The sequence below is a fragment of the Meles meles genome, chromosome 9, assembly GCF_922984935.1.
Source record: "Meles meles chromosome 9, mMelMel3.1 paternal haplotype, whole genome shotgun sequence".
NCBI lineage: Eukaryota > Metazoa > Chordata > Mammalia > Carnivora > Mustelidae > Meles > Meles meles.
The window spans coordinates 2397365-2415203 of record NC_060074.1 but is presented as its reverse complement, the minus strand read 5'-3'; the positions used below and the strand labels follow the sequence as shown (position 1 = coordinate 2415203).

At 44.2% G+C, this 17839-nt stretch overlaps 1 protein-coding gene across 3 annotated transcripts in view; it reads right to left on the bottom strand.

Annotated features, from left to right (window-relative positions):
- The window catches only part of WDR75 (WD repeat domain 75), a 32652-nt gene extending 17270 nt beyond the window's left edge, over window positions 1-15382 (bottom strand). For 2 of the 3 annotated variants that reach the window (XM_046019116.1, XM_046019115.1), the window contains exons 1-11: window positions 14896-15382; window positions 12452-12581; window positions 9854-9919; window positions 8886-8976; window positions 7090-7214; window positions 5332-5402; window positions 4264-4383; window positions 3848-3936; window positions 1868-2026; window positions 757-816; window positions 550-665 (exon numbers count right to left, since the gene is read on the bottom strand). In XM_046019116.1, the coding sequence (XP_045875072.1) occupies window positions 550-665; window positions 757-816; window positions 1868-2026; window positions 3848-3936; window positions 4264-4383; window positions 5332-5402; window positions 7090-7214; window positions 8886-8976; window positions 9854-9919; window positions 12452-12581; window positions 14896-14981 (1113 nt within the window). In that variant the 5' untranslated portion in view covers window positions 14982-15382. Of the gene's footprint in view, window positions 1-549; window positions 666-756; window positions 817-1867; window positions 2027-3847; window positions 3937-4263; window positions 4384-5331; window positions 5403-7089; window positions 7215-8885; window positions 8977-9853; window positions 9920-12451; window positions 12582-13390; window positions 13839-14895 lie in introns of those variants that run through there. The other variant, XM_046019117.1, reaches the window with a different exon arrangement.
- Window positions 15383-17839: the final 2457 nt, after the last annotated feature.

Here is a 17839-nt window from a genome sequence, read left to right as displayed (position 1 = left end):
GCTTTCTTCGGGGGTTTAAGAGCAAGGGAAAGAGAGAGATCAAGTGGAGAGCTGCTATGACAGAAATTAATAAAGGATACTATGAGGCATAAAGAAGTAGCAAGTCTGGATTAATAAGCAGCATCCCTCTTTATACTGAAAATTTTATCACTGGTATGTACATATGACAACACTCTACCACAAAGCAGAAACATATTTGTACTTAGAATCCTTATTTTCTTATTTCCCTACTCTTGGAATTCAAAGGCACAGGTAGTTGAGAGCTAAAACACAATTAAATGGAGAGCCAGCACAGGAGTGCCAACTGACTTACATGGAGACTTGATTTGCAACTGTGACCTCGTTAGAATTCTGCTGTAAGCAACTGAGTAACCACAGACAGTACTGATAATGTTCAAACAAAGGCAAAAGATCTTGTTTCAGAAGCTACTAATTGGGGCACCTGGGTGGCTCAGTCCGTTAGAAGCTACTAAGTAAGTTACTTAACTCTAGTGGTGCTGTTGGAAATCTCTATTAGCTTTAAGCCTAGTTAATGGAGGGCAATCTTACATTGTATAACTGCTTATCATGCTGCAGGGAATAAAACTGCAAATGGCCAGGTTTTCCATTCAAAACCAAAGCTTTAGTTCTGGGATCAATCATCAAACCAGTAAAGATATTGCTGTCTGCAAAAGAAGTGACAAACAACAGTTAAGATCATACAAATATTCACTTTTAAATTGTGCATGATTACAAATCCATTGAGTTTTGTAATACCTTTCACTAGGCCTTGAATTACTGCGGATGCCTCAAGGTTTCGGTGAATTATTATTATCTCTGTGGGTAAAAAAAAAAACAAAACACAAAAACCTATAAATCGGTCAGAGTTTCAAGGTAAAAAAAAAAAATCAGTTGAATTTATATCATTCTAAAATACAACAGAATACAAAACAACTTAGTAAGTTCAGTTTACTCAGTATTATTAGAAAGTCAGGGATTAAAAAAAGATATCAGGAGTATTTTGGGAGTTAGCTAAAAAACTGGGGCTGGGAAGGAGGGGCTTTTTTGTTTTTGTTATTGGAAATTTTAAGGTTTATCAGTTGTACCTATGAATATATTTTAAGTGTTAATTCAGAAACTTACCTACCCAAAAGAGATTGTTTACTTTGAAATGAGTAATTGCACTAACGGATTGCTCACAGTTATTTATTTTAAAAGGTATTTATATGACAGAGAAAGAGACAACAAGAGAGGGAACAGAAGCAGGGAGCTTCCCTGCTTCCCGCTGAGCAGGGACCCTGACATGGCACTCGATCCCAGCACCCTGAGATCATGACCTGAGCTGAAGGCAGAAGCTTAATGACTGAGCCACCCAGGCGCCCCCAGTTATGTTTTGTTTTGCTTTTTTTTTTCCCTGAAGGGAAAGGACACAATGGGCTCTGAGATCTACATTTAGGCTGAAAAGTAAAAGAATGAGCAAAAAGATCTGGAGGTATACAAGACTGCCTCTAATCTTGTCAGAACCCACAGGACCCCCATGCTGAGAGTATGGTACATCCCGTGCTCTTTTGAAAATATCACTGCATTTGTGAAGGCACAAAAGCCCACTTCAAAAACCCTCCATTATCCCCACATCCCACATGTAAAGGTTTTGAAATGGAGACGGTGCAACAAGAACCAAATACACTTAGCCCTACGTTTTTATAAAAACAATCCTGAAAATGTGGATTTTGGTGGCATCTAGAGTCAAAAAAAGGAAATGGAGAAAAGAGGAAGAATGGAAGAAAAGAAATGCTTATTAAATCTTACGCTCCTCTTAGTTTTAGGTCTCTTATTTTCCATTCCCCAGCTGTACAATTCTATCTCCTCACAACAAAGTCAGACTTACTGTTATCAGAATGAGAAGTACAGAACAAATCCCCTGCTGGCGAGACTGAGATATGTTCAATAGTAGCTCCCAAACGGGGGAGGAACTCCTTATTCTTCTCTGTTGCATCGCGCCACTCGACAAGGACAGATTCACGACCACCACTCAGCAGACTGGTGCCTTCTCATCCATCCACGGAAATGAAAAGGACAGTATTTTGGGAGAAAAGTAGAAAAATATAATTAACACTTAAATTTTTCCTACCATGTTAGAGATATAAACTGTTTTTTAAAATATGCAAACAAGTATCTTCCCTCCCATCTTTTAATAAACTTGACAAAAAAAAATTTTTTTAACAAATAATGTATTGCTTGTTACATACAAATATATAATACAGGCCTGTATACAGGAATACAGGTCTGTAATTCATCAGTCTTACATAATTCATAGCACTTACCACAATACATTCCCTCCCCAGTGTCCATCACCCCGCCACCTCAACCCCCCACTCCCCTACCCTCCAGCAACCCTGTTTGTTTTCTGAGATTAAGAGTCAACAGACTTAACAATCACTGATTCTGGGATTTTCCTTTCCAACAATATCTAACTAGTTTGTTCCGACTAACTCTTCTGCCAATAACAGAAAAACTAAATGAAACAAACATCCTATAGGACCAGACGGCTTCAACGACAAATTTTTCCAAACACTTAAGAAATGAACCTGTTTTATACTCTTCCAAGCAACAAAAAAACCCACAAACCAAAAAACAAAGAACACTTCCCAACCTGTTTAAAAGAACAGCATAATCCTTTACCAACCCAATAAATTATAAGAAAGTTCTAAGCCAATTTCATGATCGATGAAAATTCCCAAAGTATTAGCAAGCTGAATCCAAGGATATATTAAGAGGATAACATATTGCAGAGCTGAGTTTATTGTAAAAAATGTGAGGTTACCCTAACACTTGAAAAATAAGTGTAATTAATTCCATTTACATAACAAAGAGAATGATCATGATTATCTTAATAAATGTAGAAAAAGCGAAAGAATTCTACACCCATGATAAAAATTCTCAGTAACTCAGCATTAACTGGAGGTCCTAATACACTGACATGAGACAAGAAGGGATTAAGAATTGGAAAGAATTAATTCAGTGTTCACACGGTGTGACTGGGTGCAAATTATAGCCAAAACAGTTTATACTGTTCATATTTGCTTGAACTTATAACCAGTTCTCAAAGCAACTATAATTTGTAGCTCAATTACAAAGACAACTGATTTTCCTCCTCCATTCTCTTACACCGATACAGGATTAATGCTGACATTTTACTGACAACCTTGTACTAGATATACCACAAACAGTATATATATATGTACATATTTTCTTTAATATTATTATTTATTTGAAAGCACATACAAACAAGAGTGGGTGGAGGGACAGAGGGAGACAAAATCTCAAGCACACTCTCATGCAGCTTAAACGAAACACAAGTTCTGAATTTAAAATTATAAATGCAGATGAGGTAATCTAACAGTTAAAAACACATTTTTGAATTAGACGTAGGTCCAAATCCTACTTAACAACTGTGCGACCTTAGGCAAGTCAGTTCTCAACTACAAATCTCATGTCATCTGCAAAACGACATCTATTTCACAGCTTCCAGAACTAAATGAGGTAGTAGACAGAAAGCATAGCATAATCTTTTGTACCAGATAAACTACAGCTACTCTTATGGACAACAAGCACTTAGCCATGTGCTAATTATAATTACATTTTTAAAAACTAATGTAATTTAAATAGGTTCTTTATGTTAACAAGGATTTTATCACTGACCTATAATATATTGTACTGTGCTGAAGAAAGCTCAAACCACAGGGGTTATATACAAGTGTCTACAATTCCTTTGGTCCATGCAATTCTAAATCTTTCAAAGTATAAATGCAGTGAATACTAATCCATGTACTTCAAAAGTTCATTTTAATTATTAAACTTCACTTACCTGTCACTGAAAAAGCCAAATCCATAACCATGTCATGGTGCCAATGTAAACATGTGTATGTGTATTTCTTATCATCATCAAAATTCCTCCTATTGGAGAAGACTAAAATTGTTAATTTGACCAAAGGCATTAAGTTAGGAAAGTAAGGGCAAAAAGTAATGATAAAGTTCTCCTCAATAAAACAATTTTAGGCAACATGGAAATTTTAACTCCTCTCTCAACCGCAAGGTTAGAAATTCAAAAATAATCAGTCTATGCAATGAAGAACACAGAAAGACAAGAAACAGAGGAGAGCAGCAAAGCCTCATCTCTATTACCAGCACTATTCTTCATCCTGAACTAAAGATAGCTCTGTTCTGCAGGACTAATGCAAATGATATATAAAGGGTCACCATGCTCTTCATAAGTGAACTGACCAAAGACGAATTTTGCCATCCTTGTGACCAGTTGCTATGCAATCTTCCTTAGGGTGACAAGCTACACATGTAAAATTGTTCTTAGCATGTTTCTTATTTTTTGATGCTGATAAAGTAAACCTAGAAGAAAAAATTGCCGATTATTAAAGTCACTTGGTAAGTGGTGATAAAAAGTAGAAGGGAGTTCATGCCCTTATCAACCAAATTGGAGAGCTCTGAAAATTCACTGAATATAAATGCATGACTAAAAAGAAAAAAAAAAAATCGTGACTAAGAATCAAGAATTTTTTTTTTGCAAATACTTATTAATATACAATATAAACTCCATGTGACCAACATTCTACCATGATAACTTGTCTACAGAGGCCACTGACATCAAAGTAAACCAAGACGGTCCTTCCAGTGGCTTTTGTTTGAGCCAGGCTTGTTCAAATTTCTTGTCAACTGAAGCTAAACTTTAACATTAGGTACGAACAAACCTAATAAATTATATCTGAGACAACTGACTAATGTGTCCAAAGACATCAGGATCCTTATTACACTGCAACGAACAACACGTCAATCTTGACAGGGTAAAAGGGAAGAGGGAACAGTCTCACTTGAAGAGTCTCCTTAAATACGTTATCTCATTCATCCTTACAATTCTATTAGGTAGATATTATCCCCACTTTAAATATATGTTAATTTGAGTTACACTGAGCTTCAAAGAGACTAAATTTGACTTCTTTTAAACCTGCGTATTCTGAAGCCTACACACACTCCTATAGCCAAAAAAAAAGGCAAAAAGGACCACCTGAGCTAGCCTTTTCAAACTGGATCCAATTTTGACATATATGCACACGAGAATCTAAGTGGACAGGGGGTTTTGGTTGGACAAAGCTCCCTAGGTTTTTGTGACTCTTGATTCCTTCAACCCTACCCATTGTGGGTTAAAAACTACCTCTATATGTAGCAGTTTAATAACCACTTGCAACACGAAACTAGAAACAGCTCCGAATCATAGGTATGAAGCTGAAATAAAATTACAACAAACTCAAGTAAGTAAGGCGATCAAAAAGAAATTCTTACCTCGATGTGGTTTTCTTTTTGAAAAAATAGACAGACAAGTAGAAGTCCCGTACTGCGGCAACATATTCTCCCTAGTATTTTAGAGATGACATTCACAAAGATAGGCAACACTTTTTGAGAAATGGGTCTCATCACAAAAGTTAACATAAGTAACAATTTTTTTCCCCACACTGAGCACATTAATAGAAAATGCTAGTTAGCTATGGGAAGAATAATCCTTTTAAGATTAAAAGAACTGAGGTCCCATATTTGAATTTTTTCCATTAAAGCATAATTCACATACAAAATAATGCAATGTTTGACATTTATATTCATGTAACAACCACCACAGGCTTTAGAACATTTTCTTCACCTCATAAGTGTTTCCTTGTCCCTTTTTCTAGTCATTCCCAATGTCCCTACCCCTGCCAGCAGCCACTGATTTCTATCACTGATTTCCGTTACTTCTCTGTTCTAGAACATCACACAGAAATCTGACGCAGTGTACAGTTTTGTGTCTGAACTCTAGCTCATCCTCACCTTTCCGAGACTCGCTCATGCTCTTATCTGTATCATTAGTTTCTATTATTATGAAGCAGCATTCCAATACGTGAGTACGTATCACAAATTATTTATTCTCTTGTTAATGAACATTGAGGTTATTTCTACTTTGGAGCTCCTATGAATACTAATCATTTTGGTACATGTCATTTTATGGTCATGTCCTCATTTCTCTACCTAGGAGGAGAACTTCTGGCTCATGGAAAGGACAGATGTTTACCTTTGCTCCGTATCTTGCTAATGTTCAATACTGTCAGTCTTTACTATTAAAGTGTTTTCTCTACTATAAGAAATCAACCCTTTTTAGAACAAAGCCAAAAGAATGCTACCAACTTAGATTATAGAAACAGGCCACCACAATGTGTCATCTAGGGACTTTCGGTGGTGCTTGACTTGAAAATAATAAAGTGATTATTAATAAGGAAAGGCTAAATCAAGGTAGAAACATCAGTTATTATTTCTGATGAATATTTAAATATATACTCATGTTGCAATATTAAATGAAAACAAAGGTAAAAAGCCTTCAGATCCTAATTCAGTTTGGGAAAAGTTATTTTATATGTTTAGGAAAAAGTCCAGAAATAGATTCTTCAAATATCACCAGTAAGGTTTAGTTTTGTTTTTTTTTTTAAATTCTTATTTTATTTAACAGACAGAGATCACAGGTAGGCAGAGAGGCAGGCAGAGAGAGAGGAGGAAGCAGGCTCCCCGCTGAGCAGAGAGCCCGATGCGGGGCTGGATCCCAGGACCCTGGGATCATGACCTGAGACGAAGGCAGAGGCTTTAACCCACTGAGCCACCCAGGCACCCCAAGGTTTAGTTTATTCACTTTACTTTTAACTTCTCAATTTTCTATAATGGGCGCACCGATTACGGAGAGGAAGAAAGGTCATATTTTCTAAAGACACATAATCTAAAATGAAAGGATCTGAGTGGCTTTTACGTGGAGCAGGCTAAGAAAGAGTTCCAGTGCTGAAGTACTGGTATTTTTTTGAACAATTAGAAGGCTTACAAGAACAATAGGTATATACAATATTAAGAATCCTAAAAAATCCACACCACAAATACAAGCTGAAGTAATGGAACAAAGTTCTTAGCTCTTAACAAAAAATACTATAACTCAAGGCAATATTCATTGACTATAACATAAAATGCTCAGAGGAAACACTGCTGCCAAGAGATATTATATACAAAATAGAAAACCAAAACAAATTTTACCTCATTTCCAAAGGCAATGCACTTGGGTGACTGGTTTATATAATCCAAAACAAAGGAGAGCTCCTTAGCTTCTATTTCCTGGCTTGATGATTTTGGCAGTTTCACTGAAACCAGCTGAAATACATCTAGCCAAAGGAAGCTATATTAATATAAACCTTCTCTAAAAAAAGTGTACATGTACACTTATTTATATGAAACTGTTAATTAGTATTCTAGGATTCATTTGACGGCAGTAATTCTAGGCTACCTTGAACAAAATGAGTCTTCAAGTTGGACTACTCATTTGAATATTCAAGTTTTAAAGGGAAGTCTAATTTTACTCCTAAACAGACATGCTCTATATATGTTGAAACAGAAAATAGTTTATCTTACTAGTATAATCTGTATTCCAAAGTATTAAGCTGACCTTTACAATGGAGATGTATTGGTGAACTTAGTAGCCAAAGGCAACAACCCATCCGAGAGCTTTCAGAAATGCTACGTGCTTGCCACATATTCACAAGATAGATCTCTCTTCTGTAATACTGACATGACTTTATGTCCCATTTAAAAAATCCCCCAAGAGAAAACAGCTGTATTTTATTATGCTCTTTCCTTATTCTCTCAGACATTATAATGACTACAAACTTTTGTAACACATGAATTTACCATTTTCCCGTTTCCAGTCCACTTATTATTTGCTCTGAACTCGGTTCTTCTAGCCTTCTCAGTCATCTCAAACTTCACAAACCCAAATGCTGAACTCTTGATTTTCCTTTTTAAATTTAGTCTTCCCCAATTCTGCCCACTGCAGGGAATGGTACCACTTTTCTTCCAGTTGCTTAGACTAAATCCTTGTGTTATCCTGGACTTCTCGTTCACATTTCACATCAAACCATCAGCAAACCCTGTTGGCTCTACCTTCTAAGAACACTCAGAACACAATCAATTTCTCATCGCCTAAGCAATGACTTTTTTTTTTTTTTTTAAGGTTTTTATTTATTTATTTGACAGAGAGAGACAGTGAGAGAGGGAACACAAGCAGGAAGAGTGGGAGAGGGAGAAGCAGGCTTCCCGCCGAGCAGGGAGCCCGATGAGGGGCTCGATCCCAGGACCCTCAGATCATGACCTGAGCCGAAGGGAGAGGCTTTAACCCCACTGAGCCACTCAGGCGCCCCTCATCTCTGACTTCTAAAGACAGCTATATTTTATACAGAGGATGCAGTGACCTTACTGAATTCCAGCATTAGAAAAATTCTTTGGATATATCCCTCATGTCCACTGATGTATCAAATTCTCTGCTAAAGGGCAATTTTTGTTACCACTGAAGATATTCTAGGAATTCATAAAATGCTCTGAAACATGGCAATTTCAATGCAATCATGTTCCAATGATAATGAACATGTAATCAGTAGCTCAGTACCACTACGAGCTCTTAATATTGAACTGTTTTCTACACCATTTCTAACAGGTCAACAAAAGGGGTGTTCAATAGTGGACAGAAGGACAGTGAGGCTTAAGAATGACCAATTAAGGTCAGGAGAAAGACAAGCTCTCGCCCACCTCTGCAAAACAGCTTTGAAATTCGAGCTCTGCCATCTATTATTACAACTACATATTAAGTAATCATTTCCACACTGTGTATTTCAGAACTAGCGGGAAGCATCCTCAAAATGAATGCCGTAACAGAAGGAATTTAAACGCTTTCATATTTAAATTTAAATGTTAACTTCAAACTAAAACCAAACTCTCAAATTTTGAGAAATTATAGAAAGAGTAACCCAATGCTATATAAAACAAACTTAATTATACTATACCTGGTTTTTCTTTATTTATTATAACAAAGACAGAATCCTCAGCACAGGCTAGAGTAAACAGGGCATGAAGTTTATGCCCCACTATGAAAGTCTGAAAGATAAAAAGTACCATATTGTTTATCGTCTGTCTACCCCCAACCCTCAAACATAAGTTCCATAAAGGGTAAGGACTTTTCTTTAATCCATTTTGTTCACTGCTGTATCCCAACATCAGAATACCTGGTATACAGAAGACACTCAATATATATTTGTCGAATAAATTTTTAAATTAATACATATAGATCCACCTGCTTCTTTTTAATGGTTATATGGTATTCTACCGAATGAATATGAAACTTTAACAGACATCAAGGTTATATTAATTTTTTCCCTACCATAAACAATGCTGTCTGCAATGGCTACACACACATCATTATTTCAACAAGAGCGTCCTAAAAGTGAGATTACTAGAGCAAAAATTATTTTTCACTTTCATTTGTACTCTAGTTGATTATGTTCAAAAATCAAAGTTTCTGTTTCTCTATACTTTACCTATCACTAAACTGTTTTTGCAGTTTGCAGTTTGGCTAAACTGACAGGGTAAAATGCTGTGCCATTTCTTTATTACTGAGATTAAACACCTTTTCATGTTTACTGGCTATTATTTTTTTTCCTGTGAATTACATATTCTCACCCTGTGCCCATTTTTTCCTACTAGGTTATTAGTTTTCTCTTACTGGTTTTCTGTATATTTTCTGTGCATTAGGGATAGTAACTCTTATAAATATTTTCTTCTGATTTTATTGCTCATCTTTTTGTTACAAGTTTAACATTTTCAAATAGTCAACTTTCTTTCTTTTATAATGTATGACTTTCATAATTTGTTTAGAAAGGCTATCTAAAGATTAGGCCTTATAACATTGTATCTGTCGTTAAATTATGTTGCCATCCCTTTTCAAGTAAGAAAACTAGAAGATCAAAACACATACCTTTATTAAAATGCCATCTATATAGTCCCACAGTTTAATTGTGCCATCAACGGAACAAGAATACAACTAAAAGGGTAAAAATAGTACAAAATTTATTACAAAACAGAACTTCATTAAGATATCAAACAAATAATTAAGTGATACAGATGACATTTTTTGTTCATTAAATTAGTAGCCCTAAACAGGTAGAGTCGTATTGTTTAGGAACTTCAAGTTTTAATTAAAATGAGGGGCACAAAAGTCAGCCCTCTATCTTCAAGAGGGATTTAGATGGTAAGTCACTGAGCTATGGAAGCACTTCAGAGCTTGCTAATATTTCTCGTAGTGCCCAGTGCTTTTTTATTAGCAGAACTGTTTTCACCTTACATGGGTATTAAAAGAGTGCTTCTCAAATGATAAAACTGTCTTGTTTAAAAAAAAATTGTCCAACACATCCAAGGTACAATACTTTTATAAAATACAACAGAAGTTATTATGCACTTGGATGCTGTGGCAATGGCGGGTGCTCTGAAGTTTTGGCCACTCGATTTCTACACTCTTCTCATTGCAGCTGTAACCAAACATTTGTGGCACTGGTTTGTGCACAACACTTTGGTAGCACCAGAAGGCCTTAAAAACATGTATTTTTATTTCTATTTTTTGTCCCAATGGACTTGATTTTACTAAGGTCACCGTGGATTACTTGGTTGCTGTTACTGTGAAAAATACTTTGCTTATAATGTTTATAAAGAATTTAAAGTTTTCTGAAAGTGGCAGTTTTAAGATTTCTGCCAAAGTGGACATGGAATCAGAGAACAGAAAATGATGACTATTATCTATTCAAGTAAAAGAATTACAGTGAAAAGAAACATGCATCGCAAGTACTACACATGAAGGGAAAATCATGCACATGGATCAGTAAAATAAAGTAAGGCAACCACAAAACCACTGTCAAAACAATGCTTCGCACACAAATCCCAGGACTCTGAAGTCCAGAGAATCTGCACTCCCTCTCACCTCCACCAACTTGCTCAGTAAAATTCGCCTCCTCTGATTTTACTAACTTTCAGTCATCTGAAATAGATCTGTTATGCATTGTATATGTTGTTTTTTTTGTTCTGGTATAAAATTTAGTAATACAGACTTCACAAATACCAACTTTAACAAACGGTTATTTCTGCTATGAAAAACATTCAAATGCAACAAGTAACACTTACGTCAAATCCTCACAGGACAGTAAAGAAAAAAATACGTGCTTGCACGGTGAAGAAAAGCTACTTAACTTTGATTTTCACAGTAGCTCATTTAATTCTGGAAAGAAAAGATCACTGTCTCTTTATGCCCTACTTCCTCTGTGATAATAAAGTGAATGGCAATGCAAAGTTACTCTTGTATCAAGCAATAACTTCCAAGTTGGCTAATCCAGAAAAATGGAACTTGATAAAAAACGAGAGCAAGAGTAAAATGTTTCCGAGATCTCTTTAGTAGCTGCTAGAATGTAAGGACAGAATTAAAATGACATTTCATTATTTTTGAATTCTGAGAAGAGCTGCTTTTGTGGGGTGAGTAGGAGGGTCCGCATTAAACTGGACTCCCAAGTTCATCCTGAAGTTATCTCGTCCATCCACTGACTACAGAATCCCTTCTCGTCCAGCACCGGCTTTAAGATGAGGTGAGACCTGCATCAGCACCGGAGTCTCACCTGTAACGGAACAGGTCTGTGACAGCAATCCCTTTCAGCCAGCATTTTCAAATGTGTTCCAGAAACCAAAGGGCTCAAAGGCATATAAGCCTGAGAAACGAAATGGTATACACCCCTTCTCGATATTCACAATGCTTATAAAAGGACTTGAGAGGCTCTATAACCAAAAAATTCACCTCATTGTGCGTAGCCCTGAATTTCAGAAACTCATATAGCCAAAAATGTCTTCTTTCAAGGAACACTTATCAGCATCCCTTGGAACAAATGGTTTACAGAATACAGTATGGGGAACAATGCAGTTCTGTGACCCTATTTTAATAACTAAAAATATGTGGGAAAAGACCCTGAATCAGAAAATCTGATCTGTAAGTATTCTTTGGAAATCTTTTGCAGTGGAAATGGTATAAAACAAAAGTAATTGCCATTAATTCATATGGAAAAATTTGGGGGTATAGCTCAGTGGTAGAGCATTTGACTGCATATGGAAAAATTTTCCAAGACCCCAAAAATAACCTCTTAGGCTTTTCTGACACCTTAGGGACTCATCTTGCTAATGGATGTATGACATACATTGAGATAAGCACAGATGCTCCCAGACAGTTTAAAGGTAGAGAGGTGGCCCCTGGGAAAGGAGACTGGTGGCGCCACTCTTGCTGGAAGGATGCATGCTGCCTCTACAACACCTTGCTGCAAAATAAATACTGAACGCTGTTTTTGCTTTCCCTTTTTCTTTGTAAAAATGAAGTGGCATAATACAAACTTTCGAAAAGCAAGGGATATCTGTATTTTTCTAATTATGACCTGGAAAGTCTCCCAGCCAAAATCAATTCATAATCTCCTGGGAACAACAAAGCCAATACTATTATACATCAATTATACATCAATTATAAATACATCAATTATAAATCATTTGGCACCTGTAGATGATTGTTGGGGTTGAGCTGGATGCCGGTCACCAGATTTCTGTGCCCTTGCAATATGTGTACACATTCCTCTGTAGCTGTGCTATGAACTTTAACAAAGTCTCCAGAGACACAGAAGATATACCTGCAAATAAGGAAAAAAAGAAGTTTCATATATTCTGTAGAAAGCATAATCTTTTTTTATAGTCCATGAGAAAATTTTTAACTTGCAAATAGGTTTCCTTTAAACCAATAGCTTCAAGAGCTGTATATCAAAAATTGTGTGGCATGTATTCACTCTACACCACCACTCTGACAGCAGCGTCCCATGTCCCTCACTCTCCCTGTTCATTGGGGACACCACCTCATAAACGCTACGTCCGAGCTCTCTCTAGTTGGCAAGTCCTCTTTCACAGCAGAGTACGAAGACTTTGCGACAGTTCTTGATGCTAAAAGGTTGGTTTTGCTTTTTGGATTTGTGGCAGAGGTTCCTAAGTTACTGAAAGTAGTTAAGTGGGGGCAACGTTTACTTGAGTTTTCATTACGGATACAGCCGCAGGACAAAGCTCAGAAATACAAATCTAGTTTCTACAAAGTAAAAAACTGTCCGTGCCCATTACTAGTAAACATGACACCGGCCCGACAGGGTGTTCGTCCCTGCGCCGTGGAAGGTACACATCGCAGAATTCCTAGGCTACATCTCTCCTCTGTGCTCCCAAATGCCCTGTACGTGCCTTGGCCCTAGTACCTCTCGCGTTGTGCAGGTTACTTCCCTCACCCATACACAGATCCTGTACTCGTCCACCTGCCGCCTTATTTGGCCGTAAGCTCTGGTAGGGCACAGGCCTTCATTTATCTTTGATTCCCAATGTCCAGTCTAGTTTGTTGAACAGAACTCACCGGATCCTCAAGGATTTAGTAAACTAAATGGATAAGCCAGTAAAAAATTATTACAAAAAAGGAAAGAGTAAATCTTCCATGGCGGTCCCGGGTCCCCATCATCCTAGTTCATCAGGTCTGAGACACGTTCTCCCGAGAAACCAGAGGCATTTCACAGGCGCGCACGGGAGACAGGCCGGACGCGGGGCGCCCCGCCGTCTAACAGGTTCCGGGAGTGGAACATCCGAGTGGACGGTTTCCCCGCGGGCTGGATCGGCCTCTCCGTTCCCACGGGCGCCTGAACCGCGTCTAGGCATGTGCGGCTCGGACCGCCCTCCCCGCTTCCCCGTCTCCCGGCGCGGCCCCTCGAGCCGTCCTTCCGACCCACCGCAGGCCAAAGTCGCGAACGAGACGCACTACCAACGCACAGGTAAAGCGTTTGTCACTGCCCTTAGGACCGGGTCCGAACCGAACCCTTCGGTGCTCAGCCGGTCCGCCCGGGACTTCTTCCTCCCTCGGAAGCCCGGCTCCAGGCAGCGCTCACGACTCCCCGCGAGTCCCTCCGTGAAGCGGCCGCAGGTCAGGAGACGCCGCCGCCCCGGTCTCGCTGCGCATCAGCACCGCGTTCTGGCGACGCTCGCGCGGGGCGGAGGGAGGACCCGGGGCCGCCGCGGGCACCGCTTCTGCGTCCCGGGCGCGTCCCGCCGACCAAGCCCGCTCCGCGCGCGCTCCGAGGGCGCCGTGCCCTTCCCGTTCGCCCCAGCGCGGCGGGCAAACCCCGGCACGCAGCGCTCGGCGCCTCTGCCCAGGCCTGAGCACCGCGCGTGCGGGACGCGAGCCCCCTCAGGTGCCGCCTTCACTCCTCCGGGGTGGACGGCGTCTACACGGAGGCGCCTCCGGCCGGACACGGCTCCGAATCCCCTCCTGCACCGCGGTGCGCCGCAGGGCGCCGGCAGGGGCCGCGGGGACCCGGGACGCTGTAGGGCCCGCCCCGCCGGCCGCGCACGGACCCAGCGCCGCGTCCCCTCAGCGGCCCCGCGACGACGACAGAATGCGGCTCCCGCACACCGCGGGGGCAACCGAGGGGCGAGGAGCCGCGCTGGGAACGCAGCAGGCGCCCGGCACCGGGAGCGGGTCCCCGCCGCCCGCGAGACCTGAGCTCCGGGCCCACGCGGGGCCGCGGGAGGCCGCCCAAGCGCCGCTTCAGACAACGCGGGCGCGGACGACACGCGAGGCCGCGTCTCCGCAGCTCGAGGTCCGCGCTCTTCCCGACGGGGGACGCTCCTCGGGGCGCGCAGGGCAGCGGCGGGCGGAGCCTGCGTCCGGGCTTCCGCGCCGGGTTGGGACACGCGGGCCGGCCCGGCCCTCGCTCTGCCGCCGGGAAGCCGCGGCCACGGGAGCAGCGCGCCCAGCCTGGCGCCGCCGCACGAGGAGCGACCCTCGGCGCCGCTCACCTCGCGCGCCCCGGAGCTCCCGCACGCGCGTCTGCGAGTCCGGACCGGCCGGACAGTGCCCCCCCCCACCCCACCCCGGCGACTCACGCCCCCCCGGCCCGGTCGCGACGCGCGGCGGCCGCGTACTTAGAATCCGCAGAAAACACCGCCCTCCTGAAGTTCAACTCGCTGCCGCCACAACGAACCACGCGCACACTCTCCTCCGCCACCATCTTCGCGCAGGCGCAGGGACTCCGGCTCGCGGGCCCGCCCCGAACGGCCTCAACGGAGGCCGGGCACCGGGGCGCGAGTCTCCGCCCACAGAGCCGGAGCGCGGGCCCCTCTAGGCTTCCGTCTCCATGATAAGACCCAGCGCCTGGGCCGCCATCTTTTGTGTGGGCGACATTAACTTCGGACACGTGCGGAAAAGGCGGAAGCGAAACGGAGACACAGAGACGCCCCGTTTATGTTAGACTCCGCTGAGCGCTTATTTAGTAGGAGGAAGCGTCTCTCTGACTCTGTGGATTTGAGTATGTAACTTCTTCCGCCAGGAGCGCGGGCGGCCTCGGGCGTACCACGTGACCGCCAGCCCGCCCTCCCTCCTGCCCCCGCCCAGCCAGGCGGCTTCTCCCGCGCTGTGATTCGGCGCTGCGGACGGACGCGGGCGCTCGGCCTTCGCGGCGGCGCAGTCGCGCTCCTGGGTGAAGGGCCGTTGTCCGCTGCCCGCGCGCTCGCTCGTCCCACCGCCGCCGAGCGTAGCGCGGGTCCCCGTGGCCTCCACAGCTCCGAGGGTGGGCGCCGGCCCCTGCCCCGGGGCTCGGGCGCCGCTGAGCGATTCGGCGGCGCCGCTCGGACGGACCCGACGCTCCCTCCGAGTCCCGCGTTGCGTCAGGCTCCTCGGCGCCCGCTGCGTGGGCTTCGGCTTCCCCGTCAGTCGGCGGGCGGGCCTTCGCGGGTAACTGGCCGGGTCACGCGTTTGCGGGTTTCCCGGAGCCGACTGCAGCGCGGACGTCGGGTCGGAGCGGCCGCAGCGCGTCTCTGCGGCCCCGGGACTCCGGCGTCGACGCCAACCGCTGTTTCCCGGCGGCGCCTGTCACTTCACCTTGTTCCCGGGCCGGGGCGCGTCACTCCCTTTGCCGCCGCCGCGCTCTGGCTGCGCCGGATCCTCGCTCTCCGGGGACGGCGCCGGTCCGTCGGGGACGCCGCGAGCCGGCCGAGTCCTCTCGAAGGTGCATGTTGGGTCGTTTGCACTTTCCCGGCGGCGGGACGCGCACTCGCTGCCGCTGCTGCGCACGCCGCGGGCCGGGGACAAGCGGCGTGGTCGCCCGGGTCGCCCCGGCCTAAGTTGCCGCGGCCGCCGGGTGGGCGACTGACGCAGCCGCAACGGGAGGGCGCGGGTGTGGGGAAAAGCCGCGGAAGAGGAGCCGTAGCCGAGGATGGCCCTGAGGAGAAATCGAGGGGAAAGGACTGATGAAGCGGCGACGAGCAACAGCCGGAAAGTGGCCGGAGCCCCCGGCCCGTTGGCGATGCGGGTCGGAGTGAAGGACGATGACCTGTACGTCCCCAGGCTCAGAGCTTCCCTCGCGCCCCGGGGTTGTGCAGCAGCGCGTGGGTGTGTGCTGGTGGCCGCAGGCGCGCGCGCAGCAGTTCCGAGTGTTTGCGGGACCGGAAGGATGACACGAGGGTGGGAGAAGGCGGCAGGTGCTGTCTGCGGGGGCGGGTAGGGGGTCAGACTCTTCCCGCGCATTTCCTAGCCGGGAACTGGGGGGTCGTGGCTCCTTTGCAGAGAGCGGGAAGCCGAGCGCGTCTGACAGGCCCCAGTGACCCCAGCTCTGCTCCGGAGTCGCGCTGGAAGTCCTTCCAGGGCAGTAGTGACCTTTTGTAGCACACACCTTAGAACTCTTCTGGCCTCGGCCCTGACCCACTTCCAAGGCCACTTTCACCTGTTCAGGTATTTGTCTGTTACAGCAAAATCCTAGTCTCTGCTATGCCTGAGTTTTCACGTCGGAGAGACCACCAAGGACCAACACCGATGCAATCCCACGAGGGTTTATCTGACAAGCTTAAGCTTGGGCCCAAGTGTACCCAGTGCAGCGGAGTAGGGACCTGGACCCCGAACCAGATTACAGTCCGAGTTTCTAGAGGCAGAGTAGGGGTGGACTCGGCGGTGGGTGAGGACAAAGGGGATGTTCAGAAAGGCTCTCAGGGGGAAAGAAGACTGTCAGGATATTGGAGGCCTGGTCGTCATCAAGCCAAGGCCGTTTTTCTCTCTAATGAGGCACTAACATGAAGGCCGTTGGGAGTTTCCTGGTGGAATGTCACATTCCTCCTATCACGCGTCCTTGTGAGTGAGATTTAGCACTGGGAGACGCCTGTCCTGCAGGATTGTGATTTCTGCAAGACAACTGTTTGTTCACACATATTACCGAGGGGAGGGGAGCGGCTGGAGAGGGGGTGCAAGGTGCCAGCTTTTGCTTTGTCAAGATGGCTGTACTTATGTCGGGGCTAGACTTGAGGTGGGTACAGCCTTGTTTTTCTTGGCCTCCACATCTCAGTACTGATAGGTCCCCCAATAATGGGTCCGTGATCAAAGGAGCGAGACTGATACAAAAGGAAGGTCAAGCAAAGCTTTATTTCGCACCAAGCATCGAGAATCAAACCAAGGGGTCAGGGTCGTCTCTTTGTAAGAGGCCAGCCTCACAGACTAACTTTTATAGAACTGAAGTCCATGTGGTTGAGCCTGGCCACACACAGGTGGCCAATGAGATTGCAACAGACAGAGAAAACTGCACAGTCATGTCACACACGGGGCCAATTGAACTACAATTTGCCCTAGTAGATATTAGAACCAGCCTATCACCTTGGTCAGAATTGGCACCTAAAAGGCAGGGCCCACGCTCCTTGGTAGCTAGGGAGACAGTATGCGCGCCCCACTGATTGGATGTCTCCACCTGGCCTGACCTGCCCTGGTATCTGGGCTTTGCTACCTGGGACTGGTTTACCAGATTGACTTAAGTCATTCCTCTGAGAGGGGCAGGATCAATCTAAGTTTACTGCATAAACAACAAAATGGCTCCCTCTGGTTAAGTAG